At 38.3% G+C, this 24,929-nt stretch overlaps 1 protein-coding gene across 1 annotated transcript in view; it reads right to left on the bottom strand.

The window, feature by feature from the left end:
• Positions 1 to 1,994: 1,994 nt before the first annotated feature.
• Positions 1,995 to 24,929, bottom strand: part of LOC119907480 (receptor activity-modifying protein 3-like) — a 38,272-nt gene continuing 15,337 nt past the window's right edge. The window contains exons 2-4 of the mRNA XM_038725241.1: positions 15,744 to 15,773; positions 15,187 to 15,346; positions 1,995 to 6,569 (exon numbers count right to left, since the gene is read on the bottom strand). Coding sequence (XP_038581169.1) covers positions 6,314 to 6,569; positions 15,187 to 15,346; positions 15,744 to 15,773 — 446 coding nt within the window. The 3' untranslated portion in view covers positions 1,995 to 6,313. The remainder of the gene's footprint in view (positions 6,570 to 15,186; positions 15,347 to 15,743; positions 15,774 to 24,929) is intronic.

Consider the following 24,929-nt stretch of genomic DNA (forward strand, 5'->3'; position numbering starts at 1 on the left):
TCCTCTGTTTGTGTCTCTAAACCCTGTTGTTTAGCCTCTCCAAAGAAACAAAAAACACTTGTGTTGTTTCCTGGACAGTTTCAGATGGAATAAATATTGCCATATATCTTGCCATTTGTTTGTTTAGGCGGAGTCAGTAATGATACTGTGAAGGTTTTGTGGTCATTGAGTTTGTCATTTCAAGCTTTGTGTTTCCCAGCCCAGACTCTGGAAGATTAGACAAAGTGTCGGCAGCAATATCAACATCATTGACAATCACCCGCTGACAGTGATGACTGCATTGTTTGACATTGAGTTTATTTACATGATGTAATGATAAGATTTGAAACTGCATGGCTGGGTTGTGTTTGTATTGTTTCAAAGGTTACACAGACACATAGCATATCTGTCAGGGATTCAGCTGTCTGTCTGTTTGTAGATTGAGATAATGTTGTTGTCTTAATAAAAGAATAATGTCTGAGTCTGAATGCACGCACACACATGCTTGCCCGGGTAAACTCTCCTCAGTGTTCTGTGGTGACTGAACAAAGTCGATGCATTTCCCAAAAGCACATTTGTCTCTAGAGTGTGAAAGAAGTCGTATTCGCTCTGTTCAGAGTATGATTCAAGTTCAGAGTGATGGAATCCACTAAGGTCACATACACCAAACAGCATGACACTTTGTATGTTTATTTTACTCCAAACTTCTTTGTTGTAGCATTTTAGATACTGTAAAGGCCCTACACACCTATGGTACACCTACACAGGTGTTTTCACTTATTGTGTCTTGTCTATGGGTGTATAGAAACTGGACTTGATTGACATGCTTCTCATGCAGTGTTCATGCTACATGGGAAGGATGGAAGAGATGGGAAGTCCGGTTTACAACCTGTGAGTGTTATATGGTTATACAATTATTATACATTAACTGTCATGTGAGAGTTAAAAACAATGTCCTTTAACAATAAACCCGAATAAACCACACCAAATTTGGCTGAAACAAGAAAGCTGTGTTTTGTTTGATTCTGAGGGACTTTCCGTAAAGGGGTCACATTGGAGCTTTCAGAGAAGTCTGACTATTCACAACTTGGAAACTTACTCCAATATGACATGAACATCGCACTCTTTTTCTTCCTTGCGGAAAAAGACAATGTTAAAGGCCTGGTGAGGTAGTAACTTGCACGGCTAGTTGTTGAAGCACTGCAGTTGACAAGCTATGGGTAGCATGTTAGCAAGCTGGGAACATTCTGCCGCTAGTTCTAGCACTTTTTATTTTTGTTGTACATAGCTGGCATTTTGCTAATTTGTGGTTAGCAAACTTGGACAATAAATTAACCCAGTTTTTCCAACAGACATCTGTACCATTGAATCCATCTAATTAATGTTTAAAAACCATACTTATTTTGTGGAACAGTTTAGCTGGCAGAGGGTTGAATAAGGGTAGGTAGGCAAGTAAGTAAAATAAATTACTAAAAGTTGCTGCAGTTAATAAGCTATGATAGCTTCCATTATGTTGGACTCACTGACTCTCAGTTCACACAAAAGTCTCCACTTTCATGAATTTGGGTGTCACAGAAGTTTGACTCCATTCAAAAGATTTTTGTAGATTTTTGCCTCGCTAGCAAATCCACTGATAGTGGTGATTCCAATGTATTTCTAATCAGACAGAATAATTGATCACTTGTCACTACCAGGGCCTTTAAAAATCTGTAAATAGGACAGGTCACATTCTGTAGCCTTACAAAATTTTATTTGAAATAGAAATTGGGAGGCTGTGAACTGTTCTTATGGTAATGTTGCTAACATGGAAGTGAATATGTACGACTTAATAAAGTTGAGAAAAGCTTAATTTCACGCTCCTATAGCACAATGCAGATTGGATAGATCAGAGATTAGATGTGTCAGCAGCTTTGGGTATTTGTGCCAGTTTTTCTGTCAAATGGTCTGTTCTCCTGATCACTGCAGAAACCAGTGCTGCCACAGTGTGAAATAACAAACTGAGACAACAGGCGCACTTCCAGCTTTTTTAGCAGATTTTCAAATGATAAAATTACCATGCCTTTAATGATTGCATTTCCTTTTTACAGTGATGGATGTTTAGTCACACACACACACACATACACATACATGACACATAACATGAATTGAAAGGTGAATTAACTAATCAGGCAGGTTTTATTTGTAAGCAGTGACTGCTCAGGTGGGTGGAGCAGCTTCTGGACTTCAGAGTGGACAAACTCCGGGAGGATTTGTTTCATGGAGGAAACACCTGTAGACCTTGTGATAAATCATGATACTGACTGAATGTGGATCATGTGAGTGTTTGTTTTAAATAACTTTGAGAGGGTTTTGAATCATGGTTGATGCACCTCATGAACCCTGTGCTGTGCTGAAGCTTTGGGGATTCAATAATAGGTTACACGAAAACACTGCAACTAAAAAAAGTCCCCAGAGAATCGAGTCTAAAAAGAAGTGGAAAACTAAAGAAAATATTAGACTCTCTAAGTCTTAAAGGTACTGGGAGTAGCATTTTAAAATCTGAGCATATGACAGTTTGACATCTTGTGCTGTACTGTAATTACTTGAAACATAAAGTCGATGCGCTCATCAATGTCAAAAGAGAGATCATGTGAATGGGGGGGGGGGTGAATATGGACAGAAGTGTCGACGTGATAAAACAATTTCTATGATCATGAAGCCTATTGTTACTCTACAGTTGTGTGGTTTATCAGTGGTGTACACTGCAGACTGGAGTCTATGTTCACATTATATACGCTCGTCTCTATGAAACGTCTGTATCGTCACTGCTCTGCGTTATTATAAACTAATGAACTGGTCGTAGGTCACATATCTTTCTCGTACAGGCGCTGTCTCGCTCTCTCTGTCTCTCTTCATCTCCCTGCAGTTCTCATGTATTTGTTCCTGGTTGTTGACTGTGTGGTTGCTCTGGCTGCTTTGAAAAACAGTATGTTGATATTCAAGTTTGCTTTCTGCTGATGTGTAAAAACTTACTTGAGTATGTAAGTAGTATGATGTCATTATATAAACTGACCCAACTGTGACTGTGTTCCAGCGTTCTTAATGAATGGTTATAATTATTGTCAAGCATTAACAAATCAGAAATTGAATAAAAATAAAATCATCACCTTAACCCTTACGATAAATTCATAATTTCCATGGACTTGAAAGCATTGTTTTATTTGATGGACTTGCCGCCCTGGCATTTACCCTTTGTGCCTTCAGAAAATTGACACTACCAAATGCCAAGCCTTGCCCCTAAAAATTATTAGATCTTGCTGCTGTAGAGTATAATGTCAAAAATGGAGTCTGATTTTACGAAAATCTCAAGGATTCTTAATTCTAAGGTTGGTATCTGATTCTTTAATTGACAACAGATAAGATAAGAAAGTTGTTACATCCTGGCAGGATCTCTTTAGTACAGTTTCCTCTTGAAGAAGATCATCAATGTCCCATTTTAATCTGTATGCCATGAAGCAGTACAGTATGAGGAGACCAGTATAGCCAGGCGGTATTGTTTGTTTACATAGATTATACAGTAGAAATATCATATAATATAAGTTAATTTCATAATCATTCAACATTGTGTTATTTTAAAATGATGTAGATTACCCAAAGGAATAATTTTAAGAGGCTGAGTTGCTAGCAATCCGACTTGTACATTTTCACTGGTTTTAAGAAAGAAATACACTTTTGTAGCTGACTGTGGAACAAACAGAAGGCAACAGACAGCAGATGGCTCTAGTTTTGCAAAACATTCATAAACATCAATTCACAGACATTAGCTAAGATACATTGCATTGCAAAAATTGAGTTAGTTGTTTTCTGTGTCCTTGCTTTGTTCGTGTAATGAAGGAGAGCTGTCAGTTACTTTAAGAGAGATTTAATCAAAGTACTTTTGCTCAGGAGTTTAAGTTTCCATAGACGAAAGTGTGCAGGTGAGAGCTGACAGAGCTGATGCCTTACGCTTTGGAAGAAAATAATAAAGCAGTGCTTGGTTGGTAGTTTCCCTCATGGCTGGTGAGGACTGTGGTTCAAAGAACCAATGAAGTGCGTACTTTAAATCAAGCCTTTCCCAAAAGGAAATAATTTCAAAACATCGGTGTGAATTTCTCATTGGTCTGAGTAACACTGGAGAGGCAATGCAGATACAGTAGACAGCACGGACAGAGAGCATTACTGTACAGTATGAGGTCCCAATGTCAATTCATATTTTTTTGTTTCCATTGAGAATCCCTCTTTGTGAGTATTAACAGTATTTTATTCAACAGTATCGGATAAGTTACACTGTTATAAAACAGTCCCTTGAGGCTCAGGTAGTCACACAAGAAATTCAAGTCCCAACATATATGTATCATAGTGTTGCCTTGTCTTTGGGTTGCACAACAGTGTAAGGTAAAACTTGTAGATTAATATTACAGACAATATTAAGTCCAAATGTGTCTTCCTTTGTATCCAAGCCAAAAAGAGTATCATGTTAAAATATTTAACAAATGGTATTGGAGTCAGTTCAGTCACTGCCTCTGATGCTTGGTAGATACTTTGGCCTTCAGTCATGATACAGTGCTCTGACAAGAATCTCCGAGTCAATGGTCCACATCCATGAGCTTTGAAGGATGCACCAAGATTTGGTAGATTGTCCCGCTGGTCAAGTTACCCAGTAAGTGATGACATCATCAAATGACTCTGTGTCTTGAAGGAACAGTTCTACAAATATGCATTTTCGGTTTCTTGTCGCGAGTTAAATGAAAAGATTGATACCACTCTCATGCCTGTAAGCTACTTAAGAAGCAACAGTCAGCAGCTGGTTAGTTTAGCTTAGCTTAAAGACTGGAAACAAGGGGAAACCGTTAGCTTGTAGGCTCTGTTCAAAGGTAACAAAATCCACCTACTGGCACCTATAAAGCTCACTAACTTGTGTGTTGTGTGTTTCATCCATACAAAAATCAAAGTGTAAAGTGACATGTGGGTTTACGGGGGGTTATGTGCCGTACTATTCCTTGGTCAGCAGCAGTTACTTCCTGGAGTCTTTCCTGGCTGTTGATGCTCAGCGCATGTAAATGCAGTGGCTGGAAACTCCTTAAGACTTTGCTACACTTTTGATTTAATCTTATTTCTTTTGGGCTTTATTGCTGAAACATCATTGATTGATGTCTGTTGGATTTTGATTTAACCGGCTAAGCCATAATTGTGTAAAATTGACTGAATCAGAAGATGGTGACTATGGCAACGGCTCCGCGCACTGATGCTGGGGCCTTCAGCATCTTCAAACTCTACTACATTTTTGGTTTTCATCGTATTTTTTATTTATTGCTGAAACACAAATTACCTATGACAGAAATAGAGTCATCAGATAAAGAAGCCAGGGTTTGGATAAAAGAGCAGCGGACCTTGAGACAATCCACCCTGTCAGATCAACTGAACCAGGCTCCACAGTGGGTGCTGTGATCACGTTCCGAGCTGACACAAGAGCACAAGATACCAGCAAGATGAGAGGAGGCGAGCTCTTTGTTTACATCGGTGATGTTTGGTACTCAAACGCATTCAAAATGGACACTGTTTCCTATATGTCTGACTTTTTATGTTTGCTACTGTTTACATCATCGTAGATGCAAATTCAAAAATATGTGTATATGTATATATGTTTATAAATAACTGTATATTATAATATTTATTTAATATTTATGGTTTATTTTATTTATTTTACATGTTACCATACATGTACATACAATTAATTATTTCAGTTCTGTGTGTATAAACTATAAACTTTAATTTCGTTGTAAAACCTTGTGTTGTCTAATGATAATAATAAAATACCTTGATACCTCGAATCTCAAGGTGACTCAAGAAAGTATTGTACCCGACTACTGCTCCACAAGTTGATTTTACACTTGCTTTTGTATGGATTAAACAAACATGATATAATGTGTTAATTAGTGAGCTTTAGAGGTCCTGGTGGGTGGATTGTTTTAACCTTGGACAGAGTCAGTTTCCAGTGCTAAGTGTGCTAAGGTAAACTACATATTTACCATGCAAGAAAGCAAATAAGTCTACATCAGATGTGCAACAGCACAGTGATAGTAGGTCAGTGTCAGAAATGTGAAAAATTACACAATATGTTAAATATTCAAGAAAATACTACCGGGCACTACTTTCCTCATTTCCACAGGAAGTTGAGGTGATTTGCAACACCACTAATGGGGTAATTTGACCAACTAAACCAATCTGTGCAGTATTGTTTGAGTGGAGAGGTTGGGACCTTGAACTCAGTCTTTCTCACGCTCCCTTCTCCCTCTACTTGCATCTTCCTCCCCTCCTAAGCCAGGATATCGCTCCTCTTGCTGCACCAGACCACCAGGGCTATCATGGCCAATGTGAGGAAAACAGGGATAAGGATTAGGATGGTTAGTGTGTCGTCCGGCGGGTCCACCCATACCACAGGCTCCATGGTGCAGTTGGAGAAAAAGTGCTTGTGTATGCGGATGATGAAGCCCTCCACCAGGGGATTGGGCCAGTAGCAGTGGACAATGTGGGACTTCGTCTCTGTGCAGAGCGTGAAGAGGTGGTACTCACTGGGGAGAAAAATGCAAGGAAGAAAAGGAAAAGATTTATAGAAAATCACCACTTTGTTTTTTAGATTTCTGACATTTGATCTTATTTGCTTTCTACTTTTAGCATACTTTTCAAAAGAATAGACACAGTTCAAGGTATGAAATTACCAAAATGCATATTATAGTGCAGTTGGTGAATCATCTAGGCTCCAATGACCTCACAGGTTCTCTAAATGGCACACAATGATTTAAAACCCTACTACGGTTAGCTAGTATTAATCAAAGCAATGGAGGTTTGCTAATCCATTGTGACTGGGGATATACCTCCTTTTTTTGGACCACTGCTCTCCTCTATTTCAACAGACATTTGAAAGACTTTCCAGGCTTAGAACTCTGCTTTGATGAATCTATTCAGCCAGTCCTAATCCCTCTTTCTCCATCCTGAATTCTCAATTCTTTTTCTTATAACATCCAGGAGCTATTGGTGTTCTCACCAACAGTACAGTGAATTGAGCAATAGTTATATTGTCTCCATGTGCACCCACACTGGCTCCAAATCTGAAGATAACATTGTATAATATTAAAACTACAAAGAAGGGACACCTGATGCATTTAATCACTTCTCTGCCCCACAGCCAAAACACAGTAACTACTATACTTATTTGTCATAATGTTTTACCAAGTAATTAATAATAATAATTAATATGTATCGCTATAATATGCTATAATAATTATTCTATTATCTAATAATTATTATAGCATATTATAGCTATATTATTTAACTAATACAATAGAGACACAAAAATAGATAATGTTTGCTTTTGCATCTTTACTAAAAACAATTTATCCAGAGAACAGGCAGAGAACATTTTAGTAGTTTGTTCAGACTACTGTTAGCAGATTTTCCTGTCAGCCTTTACATAGCCCCAACAAGTTCCACCAGCCAGAAGGTTAGGGACGCCTATATGTAGCCTGACAGCCGAAAAATAAAGGGCAAATAAGTCCACACAGTACTGTCTGATGTTATAACTGAAAAAAACTAGACACATATAAACATTTGTGTTCACAATGAATCTCTGATTTACAAGATAACATCTAGAACATTATATAAAACTGCTATATTTATTCAACACTACTTACAGAAAACAGCAACTATTACCAGGAACAATATATTGTTACCATTTCAACAAGCTGCCCTCTGTACAGCATATATAAGTTAGGCTCCGATGTCAAGCTGCAGCCATTGTTTTGACAGACCTTTGCTTAAGTACGGCAGATCAAATGAACCCCGCTGTCTGTATTGTGTGGATTCTGTATATGTAGATATGTAGTGCACAGGCCAGTAATAAGAAATGTTTTGCTGAGAAAAGCTTCCTGTCAAGTCTGAACTCAGCAATAATATGTAATGTAATAATATGTAATGTTGTAAGTTGCAGGGAAAAGGACAAAGTCATCATAATATTGGCTATCCACCGCAAATTTGTATGGCTCTATCTCAGTGTGAAGATTCTCAGTCATCAAGGTCATAGTTATCCAAGGAAGGTGAAAATGAAGGGCAACTGGACGTGATTGAAGATACTTGAGAACGCTTCGCCTCTCATCTAAGGGGCTGCTTCAGTTGAGTGATTTTAAAGAGGTCATATTATGCTTTTTTGCTTTTTCCCTCTCCTTTATTGAGTTCTATATCTTTTTTTATGCATGTAATAAGTTTTCAAAGTGAAAAATCCCAAAGTCCACCCCAAAGGGAGTTCCCATCTCCCAAAGAAAACACTGCTCTGAACTGCCTGAAAACAGCTTGATTGTAGTCCAGCCTTTTCCCTTTGATCCCTGTGACGTCACAGCAAATGGACAGATGGAAAAACACTCTGAGCTGCAATACACAGTGACGCCTGCTGCCTCTGCTCTCCCTTCCAAACATTAGCTACCCTCCAGGCAGTCAATGGACATAAAGTTGTTACCTTGATGTAGAGACAGAGCTTGGTTAAAACTTTATGGATGAAAGATACATTTGTTACAGATTAATAACTCACCAACCACTCTGAAACTCTTGCTCCAGTCCATGTTGCTAAGCTGGTAAGGGGAACATATATAGCTGAACCAAAGCCGTGTTTACTGGCTTCTCACGACCCGCCCTACTCTGTCATGCGTAACTCCCAACAAAGATCATTTAGAGGTAAGATGTATCACTTCAAAGCTAAAACGAAGCCTTCAACACATAGGGTTAAAAGAGGAGCTGCAGCAATGTGCAGTATGATAAAAATATGGTGTTTTTTGAAAATGAAACCATGTAAACCTGTTCTGGTACAACCCCTAAATAAGATTGATGATGAACTGGAAAATGAGCATAATATGACCTCTTTAACCTTCTTTAGAGGTCAGTTATATGTTCAGTAAAACAAACTGTCATCTGAATAAGGGTTTGCAATGCACATGAACAAACCAAATCTGTTAAATATGTGTTCAGAGGGGATGTTTGGGAACTAAAGAAAATAAAAGGACAGAGAGATAAATAAAACATCTATGTATCAGAGCTTTTAGGCGGAAGTGATCAAAATGCAGTATGCAGGACTGTAGGGAATAACAGACTTTTGAAGTTATTTCCCTGATGTAATACACAGCAGCTCACCCCACACAATAATCATCTGTGGGGGTAATAAATAGCTTGAATACGTTTCCAGTCAATTTACAGACTGAACATACTGACTGAGAACTAAGAACTTGGGAATAAACAATGCCAAAATAATGTTTCCCTCACACTGTTATTCCATAACTCCCCCTGAGACGTTAAAGCTCCCAGTGAAACCCACACTGATGTTTGGGGGTTTGTAGCTCTGAAAGACAAGACGACACGCCACATCTCTTTAATTAGCACTTTCATATTTAGAAATAGTGCTATTAACCTTTTGCCTATACATGTGGTCATAGTTACACATTATAGTGAAGACGGATCCCATGACTGGTTGAAATTTGAATACTGCTGACTAGGGTTGACCCCGAATTGATGCTTCGATGGGCGGAGCCTGATTCAACAGTAAATCTCACAGTCGAAGCTTCGCAGCCAAACGAGGATCATGCAATTTTGGCAATATGGTGGTGCTCAACATCTGATTTTACATAAAACTACCAGTTTTCTCACAATAAGTTAATATACTGCCTATTACAATATACATTTCAATGTTTAATGCTGTAAATAAAAAAATGACAAAAGAAAAAAGTTTTTAATAAATGTTTAAAGTACGTGAATAAGGCGAGCAGAGAGAAAAGGGTCAACAAAAAGACTCAGTTTAGCTGGAAATGTACAATTTAAGATACAGTGACTAATACAGTGACTACAGCTCTGCAGCTTGTCAAGATTAAAGCAGAGCTACCATGTGTCCTCCCCCCGCTCGCAATCGCCGCACACAAACACAGTGACACATGATTCGATCAGTCGACTCGACAATACTGATTCGACTATGTAAATCCAGTCGGGGACAGCCCTACTGCTGACATCAACTGTATGCATCTATCGAACAGAAACATTAAGACACGAGTATAAAATGCAATGCTGCTTCTAGTTATTGGCAATTCTAAAATAAATAAATTGTTTATCTTCTGATATACTGATGACCCTGCTAACTAATAAATTTAGATGTTTTTTTGTTCTTTATAGTTATTCTAAGTGTTCCTATATAGCACCTAATTATGTTTTCAGCCAAACATAAAACCTTTTTTGCAATATTTAGATTGTTCAATATTAGCAAATTTATGACAATTCTATTCAGCATTTTTATGCACAAATGGAAAACATGCATAAAAACAGGTGGCTGGAAACTGGACAGTTAATGTTTCATCTTAAACAAAAGATGTTCACATATCGCAGGGCTTTATTAATCTGCTTCATAAACATATGGAGAAGAGAGGAAGAAATAGAGAGACTGGAGTGAAAAATCAGAATGAACTGGAGTTCTTGGTGAGTTATCAGCCAGAGGCTTTCACGACTTTAATAACGCGCCGTTTCAAAATGGCGATGTTTCGAAAACGCTAGCATTTTATTTTGAAAGTCTAACCGGACGCTGCATATTTATTGTTAAGCTAAGCATTGCTAACTTGGAGACCTAAACATCAATAAATGACGCAAAAGGGCTACCCAGGTCGTTAAAAGGCGACGCCAAAGGGCCTTGACCAAGCGTCAATTTGTGATGAGTCGGGAGTAAGAATGTGTTGAAAAAACACAAACCATCCATTGGTCAAATCACGCAAATGAGACAAATGAAATTAATACACCTTGAAACACTTGACAATTTGTTACTTTATCTTTGCACAAAGCAGCGTATTATACTATAACAATATCAAGGGACAGTCCTCAAGTGATTTTAACCATTGACTGTCCTCTCCCTCCATTGCTAGCTGACGTACAGTTGTTGTTAATAGGCTTGTGCCAGATGTGTGGACAACAATACCCACTTAGAATGATGCTCGCTAATTTAGTTGTCATTAGTGGCAGCAAATGACAACTAAAGGTCCAAATAGACCAACACCACTGTTCCCCTGTTCCTATGGACTCAACATTAAGGCTGGCTGCTCCTGGAGCTGTAAACTACTCAGGGCAGAAAATCAATAGTTATTAGAGATAAATGAGAGGAGTGCCTAAATGCACGTACTGATACACACAGAGCCTCTTAGTGGTCTGTTTATACCCTTTATATGTGTTCCAACAAGCTCATTTCAAACAATAACAGTCATGTTGGCTGAGTTTTGGCCAGCAGCTAAAGAGGCACGGCTCATTTATCAAATAGAGGAAGCTTTGCAGGGGTCACTGCTTGTTTAAACATGAGGCCCCTCGCTCTCCAAGCCCGATCCTTCTCCGCATTCTCTGGTTCCTCTCTCTCTCTCTCTCTCTCTCTCTCTCTCTCTCTTTCCTTCTTATCAGCTTCCTCCAGGCTCCAAAGTAAACTGCTGCCAAAAAAGTCAGTTTATAATCCACAGTATTATAAATGAAGTATCGTACACAAAAAACCCAAATGAATAATTTGGGTTCCTGGAAAGGTAGGTCATGCTGTGCTTCCAACTACATTTTGGCTACTGACAGATTAGATTTTGATTAAAGGCGGTTCTGACTCTTCAAAATCTCTCTCCATACCCTTTCATTTAAGTGTGTAAGCATTAATACTACAGCAGAATATGCACAAAATGTGGAAAAAAAGAGAGATTAGACCAGTCTCTACTTCCAAAATAGCATTTAAGAGATCGAAAAAATACTTTTTATACTATTTTTAGGCTTGAAGGACAGTCGAGTGCTATGCTGTTTGTGACAGTACGGAACAACAATAGTACCCCTGTTCAGAAACACACAATTAAAAAAAAAAACTACCTTTAACTGTCTGAAGTTGTATCACACAGCAGAAATTCAAGCCAGTTTTTAAATTGTATAGGTCTCCTTGAAAATCAGTTGCTTGTTTTGATGTTTCTGAATGAAAGCTTTATTTTATTCTATACTCTATTAAGAGAAAGGAGAACTGAGAGAAAAGAAAGAGATGGCTGAAAATAGGATGAGAACTGGCACTGACACAGTTTAAGAAAATACCTCTTATCCCACAAAATGTTCACTCGTATTAAATTTATTTACTTAGTAAACTTGCATCAAACTGATATTTTGACCACTTGGGGGCAATGTAAACAGTTTAAACACAGACAGTTTTTACACTTTAGATTGATGTAGCAGAGTTGTTAGAGAGTCATACTTATGACCACCTGTCAAATGTAAAATTACTCTCTTTTTGGCTCTGTTTTTGGTCTCCACCAGCTCCATTAATGTTTTACAATTTTCACCAGCTAGTCACTAACTTTGTCCGTCTATGAGCAGTGAGAGTGAACCGAACCAGTAAAGTTTCGCGTCAGACAACTAAAACAATGAGCTGGAAGACTCTAAAATGCTCCATAATTGTCTGTGGTTTTGTCATTATAAGCAACTCCTTTTACAAAGAAGTAGTACTGTGAGCCACTGTTAATAGAAATATTGAGTATAGCAGCTTTTACTTTGTTAGCTGTGGCATTTGGTTTGCTTTGGTAAAAAATCACAGCTGCACTACAGTTTTGTTATTTGGTGTCCAGTTATAGTTTCTGTCAATCTACAACTGTAGACTCCAGTCTTGATTGTGACCTGCTAAACAAAGACTTGGTCCCACCGCTGACCGCCAGACCAACAAATGGCAGCCGATTATTATCTAAAAGTTGCTAAGTGGCCTCCCAGATGTTTACCCTGATCATAATACCTATAGTCAACCATTTGGCTTCATGTGCTGCAGGTGTGGCTGACATGGTTACTCTTGTTATTTTTATCTCAAAGCACACCTTTATCTCACATTTCATTTTTTCCTTTCATTTGTAATCACGGAAGTAAACCAGTGTATGATTGTGAGTAACTGTCGCTGTATAAAATCCTGTGTTGCTGGAAAGCAGCATGAAGCTCTGACAGAAGGGAAAGAAATCATAGTAAAGAAGAAAAACAGAGAGATTGCGTGACTTCTGGATGGTTCTTCTTCCCAGAATGTTTGAATTTTTCCCGCAAATCTGTGACTCAGATGACTATTTTGACGTTTATTTTAATCTCCCATATGTATGCTATTGCCAAGAAACCAGTCTCATGGCTCTTTACCCCTCCTCTTGGGGCTCTGCAGTTAAAAGAAAAAACATGGGAGGTCAAAGGTGAGAGGAAGGAATTAGGTGAAAATCAGGATGAAGATAGATATAGATGGGTGGTCAGGGCTCAGATGTTTCTTGAAAACAACTCTCGTTTTGAAAAGCAAACCTCCGACTGTTCTCCCACCCACAGACATCTAACCAGCTGCAGCAGGCTGTGATGGATTACAATCTTTCCATCAATCCAAGTGTATTTTTGAAAGTGATATCGGGTTTGACAACCCCTTAAATAAAACTACAAATATAGAGCACTCAGACAGGAAGACAACAGTACTTGACAAAAGAGGAGAGATAATGATGAGAGCTTAAAATATGCATGGCATTTCAGTGTCCAGATGTTTTCTTCTGGTTGTTATACAAAATGACAATTTTGCTTTGTAGGAACTCGTAAAAAGCTGCTTCGAGTGTAGTTTCCTGATATCACATTTGCTGTTCCATCACTGTCAAATTGAAGCTGCACCAGGCAACTAATGTAAGGAGAAAATTTTCGTAATATTTGTCACATCCTGTGTGTAGAGGGAAATTCTCTACTGTTCTTAAGATCAGTATTTAATTTTGGGCCAGCAGGCAGAATTTACAGGCTCTCTCTTAAGGGGAAGAAATGCTTTTCTCTGTTGCAGGACAATTTTGGAGTCTGAATAATTAGGATTATTGCAAAGAACACCATAACCTATTTCAAGAAACAAACAAACAAACAGGTGCAGTTATTTACCCAGTGAAATCTCCTTTAGAACATGAAGAAGGCATAGGAGTGTATGTTGCTGCTTATAATCCATCTTGGGAATATATCAAATCAGGTTAGGCAGTGATTAATGCCTCAAAATGCAGCTACAACTAAACGTCGCTACATGTGTGCAGACAAATGGAAAGCTATGCAGGATGCAGTAGGGATTTAAATGAATATGAAGACATTTTTTTCTGATACGAACAGATCATTCGATCCGATCAGATACCCACCACCATCAACTCACTAAATTCTCATCGACTAACTCATTTTGCCACAAAGGTTACACCACTTATTTCATCATCATAATGCAGTCGAATAGCAAACGCACAGACAATACAAACACTGCTGCTGAGTCTTTACAGTGGGAGTAGCCTCTCTGAAGATACATGTCCTTTTTGAAATCAGAAAAAAAAATGCTTCAGAGCTTCACAACTTTTTCTGCACTATCAACAGTAAACAAGGTGTCAATTGTCTATGCAGTGCAAACAGGAACTGATAACAGCCGAAGCAGCATGACTTTCCACAATGCAAATTTCCAAAATCCAAACAAATGAGCTATATGCTAAAATCACACAGGTGTAAATAGTTTTATCTTTAATATTCAGTATGTTTATCCCCTGTTTCATCAATTTTCACCAGATGTGTTTTGCAGTGCAACATAAAGGCTTGACACAGATGTTATGTTTACCTCATCATCCAGTAGTGAAGCCTGCACCTTGCATGACTTGACAGAAAACAAGCTAAAGTAAGGGAGCATCTCAAAACTGAGAACAAGAGAACCTCCGACTTTTTTTTTTCATCTGGAGCTCCACCCATTGAATGCTTGTTCAACGTATTTTACATTTGCGACATGGCTCAAAATGTCAATAGAATTTTGATCATAGGACACTTCAGACCAACAATATATTCTCATAATATTATACACAACCTCTAGTTTTTAAAGAAAATCATGCAATATGGTCAAATGCAATGCAGACTTGTATTTTCCCATTTCCCACTCCTGTTCTATTTCCACATGGATCATTAACATTTACACCTTTTTTTAGACTGACTTGGTTTAGACTTATTTTTCTCTTTCTTTTGTAAATGTAAGGTTAAAATATAAATTATGTTTCATTATTTGATTAATCCAGGCACATGCTTAAAATACTATGTTATGTTGTATAGTTTGTTGGCAGCTAAACTAAATACTGTATATATATGATGATGAACCACTACATATGGTCGTACCTGATGAAGTGTGTGAGGTTACACCAGTACTGTGGATCTATGTGACCCATGTCCCGCTTGAAGTCCTCTCCACAGACCTCCACCTCCCACTGCAGACGAGACTCATTACAGGGTTTCCTTGGCCAGGGGGGAGTGGGCTCAATGTTAAAACTGTCAGTGGCTGAGAGGACAGAAAGAAGAAGAGAACACAGCATTTACAGGTCATGTACCCTGCTTTGTGTGTGTTAATTCTGACATAATAACTGAAATGAAATATGACAAAGATGGATGTTCGTGGTCGTTTGACTCTTGTTTTATTTATGAGCTGTATTGCATGTATTTTTTAATGCTTATTTTCATTATGTTCTGTCATAAATCTGTAATTTATACTTTTCATACTGTCCATCATGAGTTTCATCTTTAAGCGCTACATTCTTGGAACAGTGGAAATTTCAATATGTCTCATTTCCACAATCTTATTTTTCTTCTGCTATGACAGTTGTCCGCAGAAACTGATACAGTTTCATCTTATTTTGTATTATATATGGATGGATGGATGGATGGATGGATATGCTTACCTGATAACCCTCTTATCATCCAGGCATTGACTGTAAAGAAACAAAATATATAAAAGTTATTTTTCATCAGAGTGACATGTGACAACTAAGTTTCACATGTTAAATATATTCAATATATTTATATTTATTCATTTCTAACTTTACATCTTTTGATACACAAATAAAATCACGGCTTCTCTCTGTGGACCTGTCCAACCTTTCCATCTTCCCTCATGTGGTTGTTGTGATCATGGATATCATGTTTATCTATGATGGACTTGTTGCCCACGTCCCAGCGGAATGCTAGCTAATACCCTCATATAGATTTGCAAAGGAAAAATAATGGCAGAGACGTGATCATGATCAACATGTCAATCTTTGAGTCCAAAATTATCCCATGGCATTAAAACCTTGTGGGAACAAGGCGGCTGCAGTTGCTGTATCCGGCGACCGCGATTGCTTTTCTACCGCTGCACAAGGTTGGAACCACCTTTTGCCACTGTTCTAAGCTCACAGTAAGCTCATGCAGGTAGAATGTGTCCGACTTGACAGCGCGCTTTTTATACCGACTTGATAATGAAATGTGAACTGCAGGCAACTGCACGCCTGCAGTTCACGTTTCAAAGAAAGTAAGCCGCAGTCATCTCGAACGCACCTACTGACTTTTCCTCTAATGCCTCCATGAGGTAGACATTTGTGATTTTTTTTAGCAAAATGGCTCAAGAGCTATTGGATATATTGCCATGAAATTCAGAAAAAACATGTATGCGCCACTCATGGTTGAACTTGAATTTGTCCAATACTTCATGACCAAATACCAAAATGCAAAACTATTTTTCAGTCACAACTGTACTATGTTTTTAGCTGTAATTTGCAAATGTTAGCTAAACTGAGATGCTGAAAATAGTTAACGTTATAACAGCTAAGCATCACTATTAGCTTTTAGCTAATAAGTATAGACTCCCAGATCAGCTAGCATAGCTGTAGACCCTTAGTCTTGTTCTGTCTTTCACATTTGAAGGTACGAGATGAGGGGCCTTCACTTTGCCGTGCCTTAACTGTGCCTCAATTTCCCACGTAAATATAATTGTCAAATGTACTACAGCACAAAAAAACAAGCAATGTAAATATCCCTGTGGGCTAACATTTCTTAACATTTTTTGGGTAGGGCTTAAGTGCAATTTATACTTCTGTGTTGAATCGACGGTGTAACCTCTGCGTAACCCCCTAAACCACGCCGTCACCTACGCCATAGCCTGACGTGCATCTCCTCAAACATGTTACTACGTGTTGAGGCGACGTGGACTGAACTGTGATTGGTCACCTGGGTAGCCTATGGTAGCCTCGCAATGCCTCTGAGCCGACAGGAAGTTAACCTTTTCGCTATCAGAATGTGATCCATTCAGTTGATAACATTTGAAAAGGCTATACCAGCCGCATGTATACAATTTTACCCCCTATTCAGCGGAGGGCTAAAGTGGAAGTTAGCCTGCTCGGCCGGCAAAAGTCAACACAGTGGACGCTGTAGCGCTAACGCAAACTACCGCCAACTACTGTTTGGGGGTGTAACTGCAGAATGACGGAGACACCGACGAACAAGTATAAATTGCTACGTGTGTAGCCTACGGCATAGCTATGCACGTAGACCCTACGCAGGAGTATAAATCAAGCATTAGACATGAAACATCATGTATGCCTGGAAAAGGTTGGCGACTGCTCTAGTTCATTATCAGGCCAATAATAATACCCCATCATTTGTTAGACTCAACATTTGCCAGTCAATTGCCAAGAAGAATATGTGCTCACAAACAACTGAATGTTGTTTTAAATGACTGGAGCTGATTATTAGTGACAGAGGTAAGCAGGATAATATAAGCCATTTGTGGAAACTGAATACGACAAAAAATCTGTCAAATCAATTGCAGTACTTGTGACATACGTTAAAATTTTTAAGGTAAAGAAGTTAAGAAATAAAAACAGAACATCTGAAGAGAGGTATCCCAATGATGCTCTTCATTACAGAAGCGTATCCATATTCATTCACTTTCTCTCCCCTCCCTGTTCTCTGATCCTAACTCTTGCACACTGCAGCTCATCTTTACTGCAGCAGACGGATGACCAGAGCTAAACATGCTGCTGCACAGGAAGGTGTATCTCCCTTTGAAGTGCCACATTTACAAAGCAGAGAATCAGTTTGACAGACGCCTTGCAGGACAAAGACTGTTACCAAGTTAGCATGCTAAATATAGAGACTTCCCTGTTCGGAAGGATGTTTTGAGGTGGAGTATTTGTGATGATGAGATTATTTCACCTAGTTTGTTTGTCCTACATAATATAGTTAGAATCAGCATTTGAGTAGATTCTGGTCTAATTTTATATTCGGTGTACTATGATTTGGTTTTTATGTTGATTCACCCCGACAAGACTTCTGATCTAACTCTTATTATCAAGAGTTAAAACTTTTTAGAGTAAAAACTGAAATTAAGGGGAAAAAGCTAACCTTGCTATAGAGTCCAAAGGTAGCAAAAACTATAAGTACCTCTAAAGCTTTTACATCTTGTTTATTAGCATAGGTGTCATTTACACAGGAGACACTGGGGACATGTTCCCACCACATTTTGAAATAGCTGACTTTGCCCCCATCACTTTTTGAAAGCATTTGTTAAAAATGTTAGCTTGCACCAAAAAATGCAAACTAACAAATGAAAATGCTTTCAGAAAGGTTTAAGAAAATATGCAATGCAGTTTAAATACAGAAGAAACAAATGTGCATTGTCCAAAAAAGTAATTTGAGTCCAAAAAAAAACCAAGCTGCTGATGAAACATGTTGATGGCATAGCCCAACCTTTCAGACAGGTAAAAGATGAGCTGCACTGTGATCACATGAATAGAAATTATTATGGCTTCCTTTTGGGAATCATGATACACCCTGTCATTTAGGGTTCAGGGTAAAATCTAGTTTCAAAGAGGTCTCTTAAAAAGGTGTTAGAAGCCCTTTTAAACGATCCAAAGTCTGCAAAATACCAGAGAATAATGGCCTGATAGCAAATCCTTTATTTGTAAATTTGATTGGGTTAACTTAAAAAATCCTCAAATACTGTGTATGTATCATCCTGCATCAGTCTTTTCCTTTTTGGTGTCTCCACTTTCACTCTAATTATTGATTTACATTTCCCCCCCAAAAACGCCATGGAAAACCTTTGTAAAACTGAACTATGCTTGCTACATTTGAAGATTTAGCCAACACATAATAACATCAAGACTTTAAAAGATGACAGGGACTTCTCAGACAAGCTCCTTTAGCAGAAGACTCTGAAGGTGACAGTGGAGTCACCCTAAGCTTTGTTAGAAGGTATTGAGAGACAGCTAAGAATCAGCAATCTAGTGAGAGGTCACAAAGTCAAATCCATAGGCTCATCTTTTTCTGTAGTTATCTCAAGACATTAAATTCACTGCCTGTCCTCTCTTCAAAAGGTAATTAGAGAATTGTAGAGACACACACACAGACAGAAAATCATTTCTCAAGATTTTTTAGATGCTCCAAGCAGTCAGAGCACAAAGAAAATATGTCCTTTGTGTCTACAAATCAATACATCAAATCAAATATTATGGAAAATAAGAGTGCACTCTAAAAATTGCACTCTTTAAAACTTGGCTAACAGCCCTCTGGTTGCCACAGGTCCCCTCTTGCATTTTATTTCTGCCGTCCCATGGAGAGAGTCCAAAAATAACATCTTATAACATCCAACCCAAGTACATCTTGACTACAAAGCTCCTGCGTGGCAGAAATCAGCTAAACAAAATACCCCACATACACTCAAGACAACTAACCACTTCCGAAAGCACAAGCTCTGTGAGAGCCTCCAACAACATTTAAAAAAGATTATTTTGTCAAGACAGTTTATTACATTTAGGTGCTACAAGAAAGAAGGCAGCTAATATTGTATTATGCAACATTCAAATTTGACCATTTGCGAATCAGAAAGCTTCAAAAATTAATTCAGTTTGCAATATTTCATCCAGATGTTTCTACTTCATAGGGTGGAAAGCTTTCAAATAAGAATCTCTATTGAAACCTCTTATATTATAACTTTCCATAGGTAACCAGTGTAGTTGGGGGTTGGATGGGTTGAAACTTAAAAAATGAATATGTTTGGGTTTAACATGATGATACGGATTTATGCTTGTACTATAAAGTACATGACCAGATTACCAAAAAACTATTAGATTACCAACCAAAAGAGTGGAACTTTGCTGCCGTAGTGCCACTAAATGCGTTAATTTTAAAGGTTTAGCTGTTTGTGTTTGCGACTATTTTGTCTTTTGAGTATGTGGCCTGACATGATATTTTGGCTCATATCTTCTCAGTTCAACCACACACTTTTGTACTGACTACAAATTAACATATTTGAACAAATATTTAAAAAAAATTTAATCAAAGTTCTTTCAAGGCGAGCGTAGCTTTTACGCTGCAGTGTGGATTCTGAACTCTGATACTCATTTGCTGTTGACAAATAGTCCCACCAAAGAGACTTGGTAGCTACTGTTTGTCTTCTAATTTATTAATAAACAGAAACAGGATGGAGGAACTGATGAAAATAACCTATAACAACACTCTAGCAGCAGGATTCCCTTCAGCATGAGCTCTGCACAACAGCAGGGGGAAGTTTGAAACTGAATCTCCTCAATCAGCTTTGTGAACAGAGGGAATAGAATTGGCATCAGCAGTTGTGTATGTGAGAGATTTGGTTGAGTTATTCAGTTATTCATGCCAGAGTAAGAATAATAGCAGCTTGGTGAATCTCTCGCCCTGGTGCATGACAGTTTCCAAATCAACAGTACTCAGGATTTAAATAGCAGTGAAAGCACTGGCAACAATTTACACACCCAACAGATATAAAGTAACTTAATTTGGAGTTGTTTGGCCACCTAATGAATAATTTAGGCTTAAGAGTTGAAGATTGATACTTCTTTCATATCTGTCAAAAAAATCTGCCTACAACTACATCCGCGCTACTTTCCTGGCAAACTCAACAAAACTTACTCTGACTCAAAAGAATAGTCCAGCATATCACCCCCTCAAAACCACAATGTGTTGTTTTTACAGTTGTGTTTTTGTATTGAACAAACAACATAAATATAATACAATAACAATATATACAATATATAATTAATAATAATGTTAATAATGTCAATAAATAAGCTTTAGTAGGAGGAATTTGTAACCTTTGGAGAGATATATACTAGCATTTTTCCCCATTTCATATTTAAAGAGGTTCTGCTCATTTTCAGGTTCAAAATCCTTTTTAGGGGTTGTACCAGAACAGGTTTACGTGGTTTAAATTTAAAAAAACACCATATTTTTTGTCATATTGCACATTGCTGCAGATCCTCTTTTCATTGTATGTGTTGAAGGCTTCGTTTTAGCTATGGACTGATACATCTTGTCTCTAATGATCTTTGTTGGGAGTTGCACATGCGCAGTTCCTGGTTAAGGACAACTAGTTTAACCAATCAGAAGCAGAGAAGGGCGAGTCAGCGAGAAGCCAATAAAAAGCTTCGATTCAGCTGTAGGCTACATGTTGCCAACCAGCTTGGCAACATGGACTGGAGCAAGAGTTTCAGAGTGGTGAGTTATTAATCTGTAACAAAAGTATTTTTCATCCATAAAGTTTTAACTGAGCTCTGTCTCTACATCACAGTAACAACTTTATGTCCATTGACTGCCTGGAGGCTAGCTAGTGTTTGGATGGGAGAGGATGTGTGTGCTGGAGCTCAGTGTTTTTCCACCGGTGTTTTTGAGGGCGTGTCTGCGTGTCTACCTACGTCTGGAAATTACATTGATGGGAGCGGTGAGAGTGAACCGAAACAGTAAATAATTAGCTAGTAGATGCTATAACCCTCTGAAAAGCACACGGGAATTGTAGAGTCCGGTGATATATTGCAAAAAATATATATACTGCATATTCAGGGGCGTACCTGGGGGGGACGCTGAAATGCTAGGGGGTTCGGCCCCCCCGATTTAAATTTTAAATAAAGCATTTAAATGCTCATTTCTAATGACTTTTGAAAACAGAATGTACTTATTAGTGTGGCTGAAAGAGGGTCCTCACTGCTGTCTTCAGGTACAAAAAGAACAGCACAAAATAAATATAATATTGAGGCGCTTTGCTGCACCTACCTCCAGTGAACTCTTTTATTCTCCCTTAACCTTCCAGCACCACCTCTGCGTTGTGTCGCATGTTTTCTATAGGCCAACATGATTTTCTTCCGCGTTTCAACCGTTTAATCATGTCTGATGCGGAGTGCTTGTTCATTCATCCAGCCGCTCACTTATTTTCATAGCATTTATCAAGCTGTCAGGTTCTTCTAACTCTGAGGTTCTCAGGGCTATGACTGCTGTTGCTGAGAAACAAGTGGCCAGACATCAGGGAAAAACCAAGTCGCACTCACACACACACACACACACACACACACACACACAGGCTTCATTAGCATACAGCTATGCTAATGAAGCCTTTCCTGGCCACTGTGGACAGCGCTGGTCATGGATCAAGCCTGGCTCTTCATGATATAATCACATTAATTATGATTATGAAAAGGAAACTGATTGCATGTCATCATCAAAGTTTTTTTAAGCATCGTAATGCAAGCAGGGTATCCTAATGGCAAATTAACATCTTAATAGCTTATTCAAAAAGCTCTTCTCTGGCTTTGAATAAAATTTTGCATGACTCTTGTCAAAAGGGTGCTTCAATTGGAAAATACACAAAACCACTATTTATTGAGCAATAACTATTTAATGAAAAGACACAGGCAGAAAACACAAACGTAATAAAACTGGCATAATTAAGTCTTATTTGTTCCCTGTTGTATTGTATAAAGGAAGGAATCACCCATACTGCAGGATATTCATTATTCTCTGCATGTGGGGGTTAAAATTAGCAAGCATACTGCAATTATTAGGTTCCTTCTAGCCTCTATAATCCACCCAAAAAAACTACTTCCACTTGAGCAGGATGCTCAACTAGGACCGTCGAGTCAACTGAAATGTAACCTTGGCGCTGCATTAAAACAACGTTACATTTGTGAATTATGAAGGCCAAACAGAGCTATTTTAAACTAGGATATATTTAAGTCAAGGTGTATGTAAGTGTTACACACTGTTTGACAGCGTGCCAGTCAGGTTATCGGCTCAGTTGGCACACTGTCACTGTGTCATCTACTGCCTGTTCTGTTGGCATGATAAATATGGATGAGAGGAACTAGAAGATGAAAGAAAGTAGATGAATTGCCAGCACTGTCTAAACAGATTTAAAGTGGCAGGGCTTGTTTAATAACCTCCACCTTATTTCCTTGTCATCATCATCATCAGGACAGGAAGGTAATGACTTATGTGGGCCAGAGCAGAGGAGGGTTTGTAATAACAGTCAGGTTTAATTAGAGAGAAAACTTTTTTGTATTTGGTTGCACTTTCTCTGCAAAATGAGCTTTGGATTTCAAGACATTACAAAATCGTTTGTTAGTTTAAACACACGGAAAGATCGTACAATGCACAACAGACAGGATATGAAGAAGGTCTTGTCTGACTCTGTATTTATGCCTACAGCAATAATGTGTTCTTAGTTTAAAATCTTATCTGATAATTGAAACTGGGAAATAAATCTGATGTCCTTTTGCCTCTTTCTCTTCCTGCTGCACCATCTGTCTTTTACTCCCAAAAAAGAGAGGGACATTTAAAGGTTGAGGAAGAGCGAGGAAGAGAGGAGGAAAGGGGGAGAGAAATGTAGATTGGCTTCCTGAACATCAAAAAACATCTATCTATCTATCTATCTATCTATCTATCTATAACTGATTGATGTTGCTTTTGCGCTTTCCTTTAGGAACAACAAGAAATGGCAACAATCTAATGCTCCATTCAACATTGTTTGTTTTTACACGTGCTAGTGACATGGCTCTAAAGAAATTATCGCATGGGCTGCCATGACACCAATTTATTGTCCGCAGAGGATGATCCTCTGAACTTTTCTCTAGAGCCACCATGAGAGTGACATTTAGGGTTGCCACCCGTCCCTTAAAATACGGAATCGTCCCGTATTTGAGAACTAAATAGCACGTCCCGTTTTGAATCAATGCGGGACTGTATTTCCAAGTTGTCTTTAATGCAGCCTCCCATGCAAATCATTCTATCCACATTCTGTGAAGACAATCATATTACCCCTGATTGGGTAATATTTGCTGCCATTGTTGGATTCATTATCAAATAGCCAAAGTGCAAAGTTTGTCAATGTTCTGTGTGGCCTATTTGTTAAGAAATATTGTTACAATGTAAATGACTCACATGATATGATTTGTTTTTTAAGGTAGAGATATACAGTCAGACACATTAATTTAATAAGAGATAAAAGCTATATAATACTAATTTATTTATCAAAATATAGTGTCCAAGTGAACAACTATGTGTTATGCTTAACCAAGCTATATAATTGTATCCTTCAATGCTATAGAAATAACAATAACACCTTTTTTCTGGTCTCACAGTCACACGTTGTTGGCCTATGTTTATTATTGTCATAGCTGTGTGTTCAGCTATGACAATATGACCACTAGTCAGTTGAGTTGTGATAGAGAGAGACTGAGTGCATCTGATCACACTGATTTCAATAGCAGATAGTTTATTATAATGTCCATTAGTACCAATCTTAATAGTTTCCTGAAAACATGTTTTAAGTTATGATATACCACCACTGGCACACCATTGGGGCTGTCGTTGCCAAGCCCCTGAGGGATGTGGCCCCCACTGCGGCAGGCGTCCCTTATTTTTCTGTATTGAAGGTGGCAAACCTAGTGACATTTGAGGTTCAGAGTGAAATATCTCAACATCTACTGGATGGATTGTATGCTAAGACTTTAAACTAGTGAACATGGTGAACAAAAATATACCTGCTAAACATCAATATGTTAGCATTGTCATTGTGAACGTGTTAGCATGTTGATGTTAGAATTTAGCTCCAAGCAACACTGTGCCAAAGTTCAGCCTCACAGCTAATGTGGCTGTAACAGTTAGTCTAGTTTCACTTTAGACAGGTTAAGACAACTGTCACACAACAATAGGATGACAATTAGGGATGGAAACGTCTCCCGTCAAACGTGTACTGCAATCAATCATTTCTGTAACCATATCGAGGGAAAAAAACTTTATGCCCA

This window comes from Micropterus salmoides, unplaced genomic scaffold, assembly GCF_014851395.1.
Source record: "Micropterus salmoides isolate LMB-PRFRI ecotype aquatic unplaced genomic scaffold, ASM1485139v1 Ms_hic_scaffold_1, whole genome shotgun sequence".
Classification (NCBI taxonomy): Eukaryota; Metazoa; Chordata; class Actinopteri; order Centrarchiformes; family Centrarchidae; genus Micropterus; species Micropterus salmoides.